The sequence below is a fragment of the Crotalus tigris genome, unplaced genomic scaffold, assembly GCF_016545835.1.
Source record: "Crotalus tigris isolate CLP2741 ecotype Arizona unplaced genomic scaffold, ASM1654583v1 scf7180000018750.1061991, whole genome shotgun sequence".
NCBI classification, from domain to species: Eukaryota; Metazoa; Chordata; class Lepidosauria; order Squamata; family Viperidae; genus Crotalus; species Crotalus tigris.
The window spans coordinates 127,139-144,987 of record NW_024097182.1 but is presented as its reverse complement, the minus strand read 5'-3'; the positions used below and the strand labels follow the sequence as shown (position 1 = coordinate 144,987).

Sequence of the window (17,849 nt, the reverse complement as noted above, 5' to 3'; positions counted from 1 at the left end):
AACCAAACTGATAATATATCATCAGGAAAAGAACTTTCAATAAAGAAAAAAAGTATTTTTATTTATGTTGGAATTCAGTTATGCTGACAAACCTGATAAGATAAAGTTTTGTGTCCATGAATGCTAAGATAAGCTCTCATTAAAGCAAAGGGCTGATTTCAAATAATCTAGCATTACTGTTTGTCTATGAAGTGTTTTTGTATATTTTATTCTAAAATAATATTTTAAATGACCATGTTTTAGAACATGATAACAAAAGAAATTATTAAGAAGACAAATTATGATATGCAAAGAATTATGAAGCTATATCTTGCTATCAGTGACCTATTAAAATTCAGTTTATCTAGTTTATATAAGAACTTCAATCAAATACTGAGATTAAAGAAATGTATTTGTTTTAGAAGTCATGATGGCAAAAGGAACTTGAAGCTCAAGAACAAATATTATACTTTGGGTTTCAATTATGTTTATAAAATGGAAAAGTTGGAGATTACATTCCATTTGTTCTGAAAGGGTCTTTCTTATAAGGAATATGTAGCCTAGTTTTGCAGAAGACTATTAATATCATCTTGGCTTATTCCAATTTGCTTGTGATTTTCATGGATGCATGAAATATCTAATGTCTGACTTTGTTATATGGAGTAGGGACTTGCATAGATTATTAGATTTGGACTATTCTATGCTATCTGACATAATATTTACTCTTTGTAGAGTTTTTCTTAATTGTCCTTGATTATTATGTCTCCCCTCCCTCTCCAACATGTATGCCTCATGTCATTACAGCCCACTTCCCCCACTGTTCCTTCATTATTATGTACGTATATTTAAGACACTTGAGCTGTTAGATTGCATTCTTACTATTCCTTTTTCCTTATTCCATCTATAAAATGCATTTCAAGCAAGAATTCTGAATTTTCCGATAGATCTTTTATGCTACTGTCACAAGACAAGACATGCAAAGCAGGAAAAGTTAATGATATATGGACTCTTGGGGTGTCCAAAAGGACTGGTAACTTGAGATTCTTAATATTCATAAATATTTGCACATTTCTTCCTTCAAATGCCTGCATTACTTACTTCTCTTGCTCTTCCAGAATGTCTTCTAAAATTCCCCCATTTCTCTGAGCACTAAGTTACATCAGTGGCTCTTCACTTAAATTAATTTGGAGTATGTTTATATAGCCAAGATCTATGTGCTACATGAACCAAGTAAGTTCTCTTTATAGATTAGACTATATTTTGCAATCAATAGCTAAGCAAGTCACTGTAGAATACCAGAAATTAGTTTGTGATACAGATCATTGATTTTTACAGTCAGTATTAGTGGCAGTTCTAAAACACAGGTTGGGTTAAGGCTGAAATCCTATGACTAATAAGATGGGAATCAATCTCATTGAATACAATTGGACATATTTGCAAGTCGGTCAGCACAGAACCATTGTTTGCTAAAGCACAGGAGTTTAGATTTTAAAAAGTATGTCTCTACGTAGCCTATGCTTAGTTTTAGAAATTCATTACCTGAAGATTTGACAATGATATACTTGATGATTTTATGAACAACATTTTGTCAATGGCAACCAACTGCAATAACTAAAAAGAACATGCCACAGAATGCCAGTTCTTTTAGAACAGAGATCAGCCATGGAAAGGGACTAATACTTTCATGACTTGCTTATGAGTACCCATAACTATCTGTCTGACCATGATGTAAAGCAAGATGCTGTATAATGTGGGCTCTTGATCAAATATAGTTCAGATCACATATTGGTATTTTTTGTTAGTCTGGGCTATTTTTCAGTTCTTGGGAAACTGAATAAACATTGAAATGCAGATGACCCTTTGTTCTATGTATTCTTTCCATCCGAATCAAGATAGATAATGTGGATGTAGGAAATTTATCTGGAAGCATAATGGAATGAATGAGAATCAATAAAGTGCAGCTGAAGTTGATAAGTTCAAGTACAATTGATGGAAAGAGTAACCAGCGATCAGTTTGAGTTTCAGCATGCCTCTTGGAATTAAAAGTTCTGAATTATAAATTATAATTTCCATCAGTGGAAGTTTTCAAACAAAGATTGAACAACCATTTGTCTGGGATAGTCAGGACTCTTGGCCTGGACAATGGGACAGATTAGAAGCTCACCAAAACACCTTCCAAACTTATGATTTTGTCATTCTGTGCATCAATGAATTACAGATATGACTTGTTGTAAATGAGCCTGCATGCTGTCTAAAGGAAGAGGTACATAACTTTATGATTGTCCCAGGTCATCTGTCAATAGAGGTATGAGCAATTCAATAGCAAGGGATATTCGCACCCACTTGAACTGGTATAATGAGTTTCTTTTTCTTCAAAAGAGATAAATAAGCTCAAGTAAAACTAATGCACAGGTCAGGAAACCACAGTGCAGATAGAACATGGGGAAACAGACTGGCTCCAGAGGGGCAAAGGAGTGAGGCAAAGCTGCATACTATCCCCTTATGCAACTTACATGTAGAATATATATTAATGGAAGTTAGTTTAGAAGAAGGACACGGTTGAAAAACAGGAGGAAGAAATATCAATAACTTGAATTATGCTAATGATATTAGCTGAAATGCAAATGATCTGCAACCTCCACTAATGGAAAGTCAAACAGCAGAGTAAATAACAGGACTAAGATTAAATGTAAATGCCAAACTAATCAAAGAGGTATAGCAACCAGCATTAGAATTAACAATTAAGATCATGAAGTAATGGATAGCTTCTGTCTTTTAGGTTTAACTACCAACAGGAAAGGAATAGGCAGGCAAGAATTATGCCAGAGGCTAGCATTTGATACAGCATTGAAGAAGGCCTTTAAAAACATATTCAGATCTGAACCTACTAAGATCAGAATCATGCAGGCAATGGTTTTCTCTGTAACATTTTATGGAAGCAAAAGTTGGACTTTAAAGAAGCAGGATAGGAAGAATATTGACACCTTTGAACTTTGGTGTTGAAGAAGACTCCTGACAAAGCAATTCAGAGTTCTCATTTGAGGCACAGATATCCATGCTCAAATGATCACACTTCAGACATGTTATCTGGGAATTTAGCTTTCTGAAGGTATGTCTGTAATATGGAAGAAGTATAAGGTTACAGCCATAGTTGGTGCACATATGGGAGATCTAAAAGATCAGATTGTGTACAGATCTTCCTCGGGAAAAATCTATGTAATTACTAACAGTTGATCAATTTTATGAAACATAATCAACCAACCAAGTAATCAGTTAATCAGTCAAAAGTCTGAAATAATATCTGAACATTTCTTCCAAAAGAAAAAAAAAATCACATTCTGTTTAGTGACGGGAAATATTTTGCACGATTCTCCTAGCAGCCAGCACTGACAAGCATTCCTTCTTATACAAAATTCTGTTTATATATTGCAATGTTGAGCAGTCTTTTTATTATATGGTTCAGTGGGCTTGAATTCTTGACATAATATAGCAAATGTCGAAAGTAAAAATGTTTTCTTTGACAACAGGATTTTAGTTCTCAAATTCTAATATAATATTTCATTTCCTTACAAATACACTGGGTTTTTTTTTTAAATGAAAAAAGCAATGCAACTAGTTTGCAAGCACATCTGGGATGCAAATCTATATCTAGAGCAGTGTTTCTCAACCTTGACAATTTTAAGACATGTGGACTTCAACTCCCAGAATTCCACAGCCAGCATTGCTGGCTGTGGAATTCTGGGAATTGAAGTCCACATGCCTTAAAATTGTCAAGGTTGAGAAACACTGATCTAGAGGCTAAATAGCAGTCAAAAGCTAGCTGGTCAATGTATTTTCAGCCAACACATGGTAATCCCAGCTGTATGTGATCACTTGGTGATTAAGAGAACCTCAAATTAAGATTGAGCTCCAGGAAACACATGGGCTGCCTTTGGGTCAGTCACTTTCTTCAACTCAACCGATCACCCAGATTTTCTATAGGAGGGATAGTCAAATGTAAAATAATACCAGTGAGGTATCCTTTTAAAGGTATTGGATGGTATTAGGGCATCAACTCAATTGAAATATAAATAATATCAAATTCAATGCAGTTAACATTAAATGTTTACTCTCATATCATGCATTTCATACTTGTCTCTCTTTTGTGACAACCTTTGGAAGTCTGGGGTCTGTATTCAAGCTGTGGGGGCTAGCAGTGCCTGAGGCCTTAGAATGTTACATAATGTAAAGCTGACATGCCTTAATTCAAGATTTCCCATCCTGTGAAATTTGTAGCTGGCTGGATTTCAACTCCCAGAATTCTTAGGAATGGTCATCCTGACTGAGGAATTTTGGGAGTTGAAGTCCACATCAGCAGAAGTCGGGAAGCATTGCCTTAATTTAGCTGTTGTAAATATCATGTTCTTTCTCTTTGGGAGGGTTTTGTTTTGGTATTTTTGTCTAGAAGTAGTCAGCAGAAATTAAAAAAAAAAAAAATCATACCCCAAGAGCCAATTGAACCACAACGAACTGCAAGGTGATAAGTTAGCCTTTGGAGTTTAATAGCCTGTCACCCTAAATAAACCAGGCATAATGTTGTTTTGACCTTCCCCATTCACCATATTGTATCTGAACACTCCTTCCTCAAGACTGAATATATTCTTTCATTGTTTCCTGAGGCTTTAAAAAAAATCTATTATCTTTTAAGCATAGACTGAAGAAATTGATTCTACCCCTTTCCAGTTTTATTTTTTCACATAACAAATTTGATATAGCCTTACCCGCTGTGTTTAAGGTCAAAAAAAATGTAGATTATGAATTTTGATGCAGTGCTGATTTCAAATATTTTTGAAGGTTTCTCAGTGTTCTGTAAAGCATTGCAGTATGCCTGAATCAGAGTACACTTTTACATTCCCAAATATACTAAAGTCTAAGAAAGGGAAAAGAGCAAGCCAATCTATTTTTACTTTTCAAAAAATCAGACGTGTATTTTATGAGCTAACATAGTGTTGATAAGGAGCAAATTTTCTAGTGGTTATATAAATACGTTATTTATCAGGTGCAATGGAATTTGGATGTATGTATCTGAATGTTCTATTTTATGAGATTATTACAAATAATGTAAGCATTTTTATTGGTGCTCAGCTAAGCAACATTTGTCGATTAAGTTGGGAAAAAAAGGTATTTTAAAATTAAGTCTCAGTGGATTCATCCTCACATTTCTGCTAACCTAGGCACAAAAGCTAATGAACAATTTTTATGATGTGTCCTCCTGTTGTTGCTTTGCTGTCACCCCAAGCCTACCCCATTATGGCTACTTCATCCTATGGTGGGCTTCCTTTCTTCCTTCTGATTGCAGATCATCTGGTGAATATTTTGGTTTCAGACACAGGAGAGAACAAACTCCTGGTCCCCACAGAGGCACCTGCCTGAGTAACACCTGACTGATACTTTCTGAAGACACTTAGGTCCTACTTAGTCTCTTCACTTATGCAAATTGAACATTCTTTTGAGAAAGTGCTAGACCTGGGTTCTACAGAAGGCCGTTTGAAACCAGGAGACAGAGAGCGGGGCTGATGCTGTCAGCTTCCATACTTTGCCTCTTGTTGAATTTACCACACAAGTGGAGGCTTCAGCAAGGTGGTGTGTCACTCAAGGTTTGTGTGGGAATTTACCAGTTGAAAGATGGGCTACAACTAATTTGAGGGAGAGATCTTCATTCCACCTAATTGCTGTTTATAAGTTCAATTACTCATTGAAATTGAGTATTGCTGGGTCTTCCCTATTACGAGCATTATGAATCTTCTCCTGCTTACAATACCTTTTTTTCTCACTATTTTTAATGAGAGAGAGGGGGGAGAGGGAGAGGGAGGGGGAGGTAGGTCTGGTAGTTAAGGCAGGAGACTATGAATTCCAGTCCCTCAGTCACTTTCTCCCAGCTTTCAGGGTTATTGTTGTTGTGGGGGAAAATAGAAGAAGGAAGGAGTATTATGTACATTCACCACCTTGAGTTACTTATGAAATAATAAAGGCGGTATAAAAATCTAATAAACAAACAAACAAACACTTGTACACAAAGCAGTACTAAAATAGTTCCCTTTAACTTTACCCCACCCCCTTCCTCTTTTCCTATGACCTGTCAGCTGGGCTATTTCAGGACATGGATTAAATAGATTTTTGGAATAGACTATTAAGGAGTAGACTGATCCTGCAAGAGGGTAACTAGCCATTCTAAGCATCTCTGTACTGATGCGTTCTTTCCCTGCCAGACATAAAGGAGAATGATTGATGCTTATTTTTCTTGCCAGCAGGTGAGGCTAATTGGAAAGAGAAACAACATCAAGGGAATCCAACAGTCACTTTTCTTTAACTTGTTCTGTGTTAAAACTGAAAGGACAGCACCATTTGCCAGGCTCATTTTTGAAAGACAGAGACTGGCAATTTAGGATAAAATACCTATTCTAGAGAAAAACATCAGTCCTTCATTCTCAGCACTATTGGATGGCACAAGTTATTAATCATAATATTACGGTTACAGAAGCGGAGTACAGTACTGAGCTTAAATATATTTGGGTTCGGGTTTCACATCTATACATTTTTATTAAAACCAACATTGTGTGACTAATTCCTTCAATTATTTAAGTAGCCTCAGCCCAAAATCTCAAACAAGAAAAATTTAAAACATCCCATTTCTTTTTCTTCCTTCTCCTTAAAGTTTCTCTCTCTCCTAAACCACTGTGAACCCAGAAAGAGGAGGTACTATTCTCCCTGTCTGCTCCCTGGGAGACATGGAGTGATCCGATAATGGGAAGAATTCCTGGTTTCGTTTTCCATCCCCATACAATAATTTTGAAAAACTAATTACAGTAGTTAGATCAATCTAACTATACATTAATTTTTCATGCTTTTACAATCCTTAACACAAAAAAAATTGTACCTTCATCCCACTGAAATCCATGATTATTTTAACTATTCAAGGCCATAAAAAAAATCAGTTGTGATCATCCCAGTGACACTGACCATCTTCTACGTAAGCTTAGCACATCCACATTTTACCTTTATAGAAAATGAAGGTGGTTTTAGAAGCTTTGAGGTATAAGACCAAATAGTGTGGAATATTGGGCTCTGTGTTGGTGGAGCTGCATTCATGAGATTAGATTTAATTTGTGTTTCTCAACCTTGACAATTTTAAGGCATGTGGACTTCAACTCCCAGAATTCCACAGCCAGCATTGCTGGCTGTGGAATTCTGGGAGTTGAAGTCCACATGCCTTAAAATTGTCAAGGTTGAGAAACACTGGTTAGAAAGAGCTGCTGCATTTCACCCAAGAATGTGAAGCTGTATGTCTTATGGAAAGAAGAGAAGATGTGAAGATGTGGTTCAATGCGTCTAAGGCTGTTGTTCAAAAAGTTCTGAAGTTCTTCACTGGAGTCCCCAAAGTTCCAGAAGAACTCCAGAAATTCTTCAGTGGACTCCAGCCTCAGAGGAATGGTAAGAGATAAGAGAAGAAATTCAGGAATCAAATTTCTGTCTGCCTTTTTGGCTTGACTCATCTACCCACCCATCCACCCACCCACCCAATTATTGCTTAGTGTATAAGGAAGCGAGTGAAGAGCCTTAACTAATAATAGGCAGAAAGGAGGGAGGGAGTAGTTTGCCCAAAGTTGCCTAGTAACAGCAGAGATGAAAATAAGCAAGTCAGAAGTATAAGAGACGGGACAGAAACATGACAATGAATATAAACCTGCTACATTAACAGGGCTGTGATATGTAAGAAAATAATCTTAGAGGTTAAGAAATAAATGGTTTTTCTAACTTGGAGGCTGTAATGAATGGCATGTGGGAGTCACCTTGGGAGAAGGAGGAAGAACAGCGGACAAGACAACCAGCACATAAAAGAAGTCTCAATCCACAGGAGAGAAGGCATGGCAAGCATCTCAGAAGGGATCTTGCATAATTTTACACAGACAGTAAAAGGAAGGGAGTGAAGAAATACTTTTAGTCTTGCAAGATTCTGTTAACTTGCTTATTCAATAAAGTTGGCACTAGCACTTAAGATTGTGCTTCCTGTGTGGACTACCTTGCAGGGTTAACAGAGACTCTGTAAATAATACAGTATCTCATCAGCAACCATAAAAAAAATCAAACCACTGAATATCTTGTAAATAGCCTATTATGTCAATAAAAGTAGCTGTTCCATCAGATTTATCTATATTGTGACTGAGTCTCTCACCGTCCTTAAATCAGACCTATATGACCTATGAAGAGAAATGCTGGTGAGGAGGAAGAGGAGGCTCCCTTAGCAATTCAGGGTCTTCTCCCTGGCTCAGAGCCCACCAAGTTCAAAACCTGAATGCTGATATTTTCTAAAATTGGGCAATTATTATACTTTACTTGCACTAGCATGCATCCTGTTGAAATAGTAATTGTACATTTCTGACATCCATTTTGAATGCAAATGCTGTAGAAGCAAAGCCAATAACGCACAATTGTGAAATGACAACTCTGCACTCTGGGAGTAGATGAGGTTAGCGGATAAAGAGAAATGTTTATTCAGCAATGATGTTTGGATTTGTCTCACAGACGCAGATACCAACATTGAGACAATCACAGTATTTATAACTATGCACAGCACCATACATCCAGCTCTCATTGATTTAATGTGTGCTTTTGTCTGATGTGGTTAAGCCTTTCATTTTTTGCACATATAAAGGAACTTGGTTTTATATTGTCTTTTAAAAGGCTGACTGGCCATTTCTTCATCTTAGAATATCCTGACATGCATGCTGATTTATTAACTTGGTTTCATTGTATATGACCTATCTCTTTACAGATAATAGTTGTCCTTATCCAATATTCTGTTTTCAACAATTACATTCACTGTAGTTTAGAAGATTTTAATTCCAGTCCGGCTTAAAATTTATTGATAAAGCTGTTTTTTTTTAACTAATGAAAGATGATTTGATTGGAAGTTGTTTGTATCTAATTCTTTGGGTCTCTGATCATAAGAACATAGGAACCTCCTTGCTAGAACAATCCACTACACCATTTCTAAATCAGCATTATTTTTACAGCAATTTAATCAAAAAAGTCATCATCTGATTGTTTTCAAATCAGAAACTACTAATAATATCTAAGGCAGTTGTAGAGGCAACTGGAAATTATACTATATGAATTCAATGGAGATTCTCAGTCATTCAGATCATGGTTGTCCCAAAGATGCTTTTTCAAGAGGCAGCTGGACTTTCTTTGTTTTTCCTTGAAGACATTTTTCTTTTCATCTAAGAAGCTTCTTCAATTCTTCAGTCAGAACTGAAGAAGTTTGTTGGATGAGAAGTGAAATGCTCCTTTTCAAGGAAAAAGCAAAGAAAGTCCAGTTGCCTCTTGAAAAGGCACCTTTGGGACAGTTCAAAGAAGATTACCCCAAATTTAAGCCAATCTTCTAAAGAGAAAATAGAGAAAGAAAAACAAAAACCACAAATGTCCTATGCAATGTCTTCTCCACCCCATCCCTTAAGGACATATCTGCATTTACCAGTTCGTACAGGGTCCAACTTTCTACTTAACTCTTCACCAGTACAGGTTACTCACTGCTTCCTAGAAGGAGGAACAGATGATGTCATCTTGTTCCCATTCCCAGACTATTGCAAGTTATTTCACAATGAAGTTTTCCAGATTTCATTTCAGACTGCTGTTTTCTGATTGGACCATATTAAGCATTCCAGTGCTTCAGTCCATTGCTCCATTCCACTTCTAGTCCATCCTCTTGAATTGACAGCAGTGTTACCATTTTTAAAAATAAGAATAATAATGTTATTACTTTTTTAAAATTAGTTCTTTATCTTCTACTCTGATTTTTGTATCTTTATTCTTGTGCAGTTCTTGTTTAAATAATCCATCTGTTTTATGCATTAAAAATCAATAGTAAAAGAAGAAAGAAATGGAAAGAACTGAGTTGAAATATTAACTTAATAAGCCTGATTTCAAAGGTTCTGATGTTATGCAATGAAATCATGTGAGCTGTTGGCTCAAATATTTAACTTACACACATTCCACCTTCAGGTATAACATTTTGCCATCTCAAAGGTGTGCTGATGTTGAAACCAAGCTGTCAAAATAAATTCTAATCAATACATCTACTTAATTAAGCTATTTGCTAAAGTAATTATTTAGACACAGCAATATAAGGCAAGAAAAACCAGCTTTCTCCAATAACAGATTAATTTTCATTATTCCAGTAGCTGTCATATGGTAAAATAACAATGAAAGGTTGATTATTCTGATTTTTTTTTAATCTTAGATAGAGCTTTACATATGGCAAGCTAGTATTCCAATGAATATGGTTAATATGTTGCTTTAGATTTGTTGCAACTCTCACTGTTGAGAATGTAGTAAAATATGATGAAGTCATTAATAATTATTATACTAAAATGGTAGAAGGCATTTAGAAAACATAATATTGCTGAGATTATTGGTGGGTCAATATTGGAAGAAGAATTCTCTGCCTTCTTTAGAAGAATGGGTATTTAAGGTTTCTAATTTAGCAGAAATGACTAAAATTTCTGCTTATTTAAAGGACCATTCACAAGAGAGATATTTTAAAGTATGGAGAAGATGGATAGAATATGTTCAGAAGAAGTATGGAACTACAAAGTTTCACTTATTTTATGAGTAATGAATTTGTTTATAAACTTATGGTGTTAAAGTTTGAAGAGAGCTAAGGGTTAGTATGATTTTGGTTATTGTATAATTAGTAAACTTAAATAGATTATATTTAATATGTTTGTATAACCCTGTACTTGGCTCTGGGAAGTTGGGGGTGGGGGGAGGGGAGTGGGGGGAGGATGGATTGAAGTTTAAGTAGCTCGGATAAGTAGAAATAGTTTTATTGTATATAATATTGATGTTTTAATTTGGAGAGAGGAATTGCTTGGGCATTTCCCCTGGACCGCATCCGGAGCGAGAAGATAGGAAGAAGGGGAGAAGCAAGTAGGAAGGTTGAGGAGAAGGAGGAGATGGGGAGAGTGAGGAAGAAGAGGAAGAAGAGGGAAAGCGGGAAGTAGGTTAGAGGGTGGATGCGGTTTGGGGGGAAATGGGTGAGCAATACTGAAAGTTGTGTGTATCAATTTGCTTTATTTTTTATCTGAAGTATTTTTATGAATGTAATGCATTGTATAATTGAAAATAAAAAATTTTTACAAAAAAAAAAAGAAAACATAATATTGCTTGCAGTTTTTCAAATAACTTGGTTAAAGGATGAATGTACATTAAATAAACTTTTATTTTGATAACATATATTCTGATTCAGAAGAGAGTATAGGATAACTTAATATACTATTTTCTGGGAATGAGAGAAAGGTTTAATTGTGACCAATACAGTTGTTTGGATGCTTTCTTATTATTGCCAATAAAAATTTAGAAACCAATTTGTAAATTGGTTAGTTGGATTTTCTTGCTGTCTGCTAGAACTTAGATTTTCCCATCATGTGGAAATACCTGGTTGAGTTTGGAGCTGAAGCAGATTCAGACCTGTTTAGTATCTGGGTCAGAATCTTCCTAGGAATTCCAAAACTATAGATTAGACTGGAAAGTAAAAAGAAAAACAAACAAACAAAAACCTATCTTGGGCATAAGGTAATGACAAACAATTTCTGCACTACTGCCAAAAAAACATCACGGTTGTTTAGAAATGGGCAAAATGTTATATGCATGGAACAGTGATCTGGAATCATCTGTAGCTAAACCAAAAGACCTTGGCTTTTGGTCTGTGCAAAGAAAAAAACCTGGGCTGTTTTATTCCAGAGTTTGTGGAGGCCAGGAACATTAGCAGTGGAGAAAATCAGGAAAAGTGACAAAATAAGGAAAGGGTAGTCCCATGGGAGATCTCCATCCTAGGACCATGGTAACCTCTTGCTGAGATCATCACTAGAAGGAACAGTGGCATGGAACAATATTTCATCAGTAGTTGGGGGGAGGGGAAATGAAGGTATTGGAAAGACCAGAGCTTGTGGGGCTGCCATTTTGGGATATTGGCAGTGGCTGAGAGAAAGGAAGGCTCTGGAAAGATCAGGAACCAAATCCAACAGGTCAGGGGATATCCTTTCAAAAAAGCCACGAATGCTTTATCAGCTTGAAAGTGTGTATCCTGAACAAGAAAATCTCCTAGAATACAAGTCCTACCCCAGCTTTTAAAAATAATTAAAAAGGCAAAATAAGTAATTGGCTCAGCATTGTTGCAGGTAAAATACCAAAAGAAATTCTCATTGGCTACTGGAAGCAGTAGATTTGAGGGATGGTACTGGTAGTGGTGTGGACATTGCTGAGGAATGAGTCTATAGATCTTTAGAGTTTAGTTCTCATTACAAACTTCCAAAGTTCTCATGGGTCTGTTCTTCTTAAGCTTCTTTGCTTATGAAGATTTCCATTCTTATCTAGTTCTTTTCAGAGAAAGAAGAGCTTCCTCATATTCTTCTGTGTTGATGGAGCTTACAAGTCAATGAATAATTATTATCATATCCAGGATGCCCAGAAGAAAGGCAAAAGGATCTCATCAAAATCATTCTTCTTTTAAAGCAAACAAAATATCCTAAGGGAACAGGATGGCCTGTGTGACAAGTCTCTCTCTTGCCTACAAATTATTCCTTGCAGGGTACCAATGGTATGAAGTCATGCTTTCCTAGGGTGAAAAAAGCAAGTCAGTCTAATTTTCTATTGACGGTCATGTACTTTTGTTTGTTCCAGATACAACGTTATTCTTTCCATCATTCAGTGGAAACTCCTATTTAAAACTACCTTCACTATCATCCCTGTCAGACGATAGATTTTCGTCAGGGCAAGAATGGAACAAAGTAACAATCTACTTAACAGTGAAGACAACTGCTTTAAATGGCACTCTCCTTTATGGTGAGCATAACTGTTTTATTTATATAGTGAGTCTCAGAAAGGCAAGCCTGCCCAATTCTTTCCTGGCATCTCCACTCTCTCACCTGGAGAAGGGGTCTGGAGGTAACTGTACTTCTAATGAAAAAATTAAGCTTCAGTCCTTGTTCTTGAATGGGAGATATCCCCTTGACCTGAAAGATGAATGGAATAGAACACAACCACCCCACTTCCCCAGGGTTAAGCCTTTAAATAAATAGTTCCAGTTTATTCTTTGAATCAGAATCTTCAGGCCTTAGTGATTTTGAAGTGTGTGGATTTGAGTAAACTAGAAGAGAGAAGTTTTATTTTAATAAATGAAACAAAGAATGTACTTGAAAAATGGGATACTGTCCCATATTATAGGACACTCAGATCTGCATACCAAATTTAACAATCTGTAAATCAACTAGCCAAGCTATTAAGAAGCAGAGGAGTCATGTGGACCTCAGCAACCAGGTTTTTTTTCTTTGCCAAAATCTGTGTAATGATATTGTAATACAAACTCTGTCCCTTACAAAACCATCATCTTCTGTGTTTTGACCCTCTGCAGATGCCAACATGTTCCCCCTCCCAATTTTAAGGTCAAAAATTGCAAGACAAAACTTCTATAAAATCACAGAAAAAGTTATGTTGGAACTTAATTGGCTACACAAAGGACCAGATTTTCATGGAGACTGAAGGAAGTTAACAAGTCACATAAATTGCTGACTTTCCCTGAAGATCTTGCAAGGATGATCATAGGAAGGATTTTAAATTATGTCCTGTAAAACCAGATACAATATATTGATATTGACAGAAGGAGAAGATGGTAGTAGTCTTCAAATATCTGAACAAATGTCACACACCAGAACATCAAAGGCAGTCCTCTTGGTTTCTGACTGCAAAATCCATAATGGTAGTGTCATGATACAGGAAGGCAGATTCTGATTTAATGTTCAAAGAAATTTCCTATCATTAAGAGCAGTTCAACAATAAAATCGAACATGCAAAGATGACCATTTCTCTGGAATGCTTTAGTTTCAATTCAGTCCCTTCAGTCTTAATAATCCCTTTCAACTCTGAGATTCTACATTAGATCTTTCTGATAATTAAAAAAGATCAAAGAATAATTTTCAGTTAGCAGATGGGTTCATGGCTGAAAGAGTCTTTGGGGGTCCCTATATATGAAGAGAACCCCACCCAAAATATGACTCATTTTCACTCACCTCACTGAAACCAGTTAGTGAAGTTATAACCCCAAAAATAATTTCAGTTTTTTCACTTTCCCACCGAGCTCCTATTTTACTGGATCATAGACTTCTATAGATAACAAAGGTATAGACCAGGGGTATCAAACTGCCGGTCTGTGGACCAGATACGCCATCCAGAAGCCGTGCCCACCCCATTGCCGGCAGTGGCAAAACCGTCCCAATATCTTGTGCAACGTCATGTGACGTCGCAAGTTTGACATGTCTGGTATAGACAATAAATTATATTGACATCAAATTCATTGAGAAGAAAAAAAAATGGACCATTTGTTACTGTGACTGAAAATAGTCATGGCCGGGCCTTATATGATGAGCTTTGCAGATTCATTCACTGAGCCATATATCACAGCTATAACTTGCCAGCTAATTGATATCCAGTTATTCTCTAGGGAACTGTTACACTGCAGTCTTCCCAAACATAATTATTTTCTCTAGACAGATCCAAAACAGTATTACATTCTGCAGGATCCTGCATTTAAACTTTTGGGACAATTTTCATCAGCAGCCCAGCAGAGAGCTAAAAAGCAGAACAGAGCCAGATGGTGATTTTGTAAACGATATGCTCCAGATGTTCAAAACTGCATAAAGGTGGTTTCGAACCTTTCAGCGAGCAGAATGACAGAATAACAAGAACTGAAAGGAAACTTGAAGGTCTTCTGGTCCAAACAGAAGACCCTATACCATTTCAGACAAGTGGCTCCTAATCTCTTCTTTAAAACCTCTAGTGATGGAGTACCCACAACTTCTGGAGGCAAGTCATTCCACTGATTAATTGTTCTCACTGTCAGAAAATTTCTCCTTATTTCTAGGTTGGTCCTCTCCTTCAGGAACATTTTCTCCTAGGTGAAGCATTCACAGAACATTTGCCTACGTGCATCCAGTCATGAGAATTTTGGTGTGGATCATTTTGCAGTTGTCTCTTAAATCCCAGAAAGAAACCCTGCTGTGTTCAGTAGTGATTACTCTCATTGGATTGCAGTCTAACAGTCAGCATACCTTGTGATGGTAAGGCCTGAAAAACTAAACTGAAATCATGGGAAAACAGCAAGGATTTGAGGCCTACTTTTATATCAGCACAGAAGATTACCTGTTTGGTTTTGATTAAATATTTCCACAGAGACAACTAAGGACTGGAAGATTTCCAAATTATAACAAAGCTGTGGAACAGGATACTTGATGTTAAAGGTATTTGGCAGAAAAAAAATAGCTTGAGAAAATATGTAGCGGTAACAAGAATCACAAATGAATAGGCAAGAGAGGAGACTGGCAAAAATGCATTAAAAGTCAACAAGAAGATTGTAAGATACAACAATAAACAGAATTGTGTGGTCAGATGGTGAAGAAGAAGAAGAAGAAGAAGAAGAAGAAGAAGAAGAAGAAGAAGGAGAAGGAGAAGGAGAAGAAGAAGAAGACTAATTGGATGATTTTTTAATGAAGAAAGAAAAGTAGACTCAATAACTACTAACCAGATAATATATCTCTTCCCACCTTCTGAATCCCAAACAATGAATCCCAAACAAATATTACAGAAATTGAGGGCATGAAATCCTCAATTCCATGAAGCAAGCAAGGAGACTGCTATGCAGTAGGAAGGCTGGTACAGTAGCAACCATCTTAATGAACAAGATCTCACATCCAGCAATCTGTAGAGCAGTGCCCCAGAGAGGCTCCTGGATAGCAATTGCTACACCTTGTACTGTCCTGAAGTCTCAGCTGATACCATATCTAAAGCCCCACTGGGCAAATTTCTGAAAGGATCAGCCAGGTCTCAATGATGCATGTTTATCTGGCCCTCTCCTCAGTCATTAAATCACAGAAAAGGGAGGCCTTATTACAAGCCAATCTGGCACTGAGTAGCAGCAGCTAAAAACCAGGGCCTCTGAATTCTGCTTACTGGACAGAGGGGCTGAGATCAGGGAACTAGAATGCAAAAGTATAATACATTTTGAGACAGACCTCTTGGTAATACAGGTAATCTTTGCTTAATGATTGGCCGCTGAACAGCCATTCAAGGTTAGGATAGACTTCAAAAAAGATACTCACATCTCACTCTTGGAGTTATGTCTGCTGCACTCCTCTCTCCCATGATCAAGTGATCGCATTTTGGCAACTGGATTGCATTTACAACTGCTTCAGTGTGTCACACAGTCATAGGACCTTGATTTGTGACAATTTGCCATTTTCCAGCAGAAAAACAGCACAAAACACCCACTGAATTCATTTAACAACCACTTAATGACCATGATGGTTCACTTAATGACCATTGTAAAAAGATTGTAAATAGCTTACAACCAAAATTCTGGACTCAATTGCGGTCATAAATCAAGGTCTACCTCTAGAACAGACATGGATTCTTGCTGAGATGAAAAAAAGGGGAGGTTTCCTTATTACTAAACAAATTTTTGAATTCTGCTTCCTACACAACAGACTTTGTTAAGGTATGAGAGAAAGAATTGAAAAAAGTATTGTCAGATATACATGTAAAAATACATAACTACTCTGCCTTAAAGGGATTTTTTTCCCTATGGCTAAAGAAGTGGGCTTCTGTGTTTTCTGCAGGGGAAAAAAAGAACGAAGACTTACCACAATATGCATGATCAGAGTTTGAATATACATTTGACCATATTCCAGGTGGCATATTATGCACGTTCCTGTAATAAATTATTGATAAGAAAAGGCCTTTTTGCTTTCACAAATGTTGATATTTGAAAGAGAAACAAGTGCATCGTTGGATCAAGAACTGGAGTACTGTGGCAGTTTCAATTGCATATGTTTTGCTTGCTTTTTAGATGCAAATATACTGGTAGTCCAGCTAGATGGGAAACTTGAAAGAACAAAAACATTTTTATTTTTATTTTATTTTTTTACTTCAGTTGACTATAACACATGAAACATTGATACATAACTGCAGGACTAATTCCAGCATTTCTAATGTTCTGTTTCTGAGATGATTTTAAATGCTTAAGTTTCCCATCAGTGATAAGTCCAAGTTTCAACTGGTTCATGCCTCCTTCTTCCTTCTCTATTGCTTAAGAACATTTCCCTTTTGAATGACCATCTCAAAAGATCATGTAGATGATTGACATCAGACTTTGTTCTCTTCCATTGATGGGTTGTATCCATTCAGAATCTCCTGCAAGGTCTTTAGCTGACCAATCATAACACTGGTCTTGTAGCTTGTTCTCTGTCATGAGTGCAGCCTCTCTAGAGATAATACGTTATCTCTAGTGGACAACTAGGTCTTAGTCTTTCAATACAATAGGTCCTCGGGCAAAACCTGTGAAGGGATGTTTGATGGTCCAGGTTGTAAGGTATCAGTCAGACTCACCATTCTTGGCTTTTTTCCCAATATTCTCTTGGCCACATAGAAAAGTGATTTTGCTTTCCTATTGCTCTGGGGCTAAGCGAAGAAACTAAAAACTCCCATCATTTTGGAAGACTCCACAAGCCAAGCAAGGATTGTGCTGTTTGGTGCCCAGAGATAAAATACAGTGGGTCCAGGTAGCTCTTCACCAATAAAAAAATATTTTTCCATTGCTTAAGATTCTTAATTTTTCTTAAGTGCCAGTGGGATATCGGAAGCAATTCTCCATTGAGGAAAGAAATTCAGCAGAAGTACCAATGTAGAGCCATCACAATGTGTGTATTATATTGGTTTCTGGAATAAAAGAATGCTACAAAAATACTCACAATTGGGTGGGAACTTTAATGGAAAGGAATTGG

The 17,849-nt window shown here is 36.6% G+C and overlaps 1 protein-coding gene across 1 annotated transcript in view; it reads left to right on the top strand.

Moving 5' to 3' along the window:
• Positions 1–7,331: 7,331 nt before the first annotated feature.
• The window catches only part of LOC120313633 (protein eyes shut homolog), a gene marked incomplete at its 3' end in the record, with an annotated part of 125,776 nt that continues 115,258 nt past the window's right edge, over positions 7,332–17,849 (top strand). Inside the window, exons 1-2 of the mRNA XM_039355728.1 lie at positions 7,332–7,449; positions 12,700–12,861. Of these exons, the coding sequence (XP_039211662.1) occupies positions 7,332–7,449; positions 12,700–12,861 (280 nt within the window). The remainder of the gene's footprint in view (positions 7,450–12,699; positions 12,862–17,849) is intronic.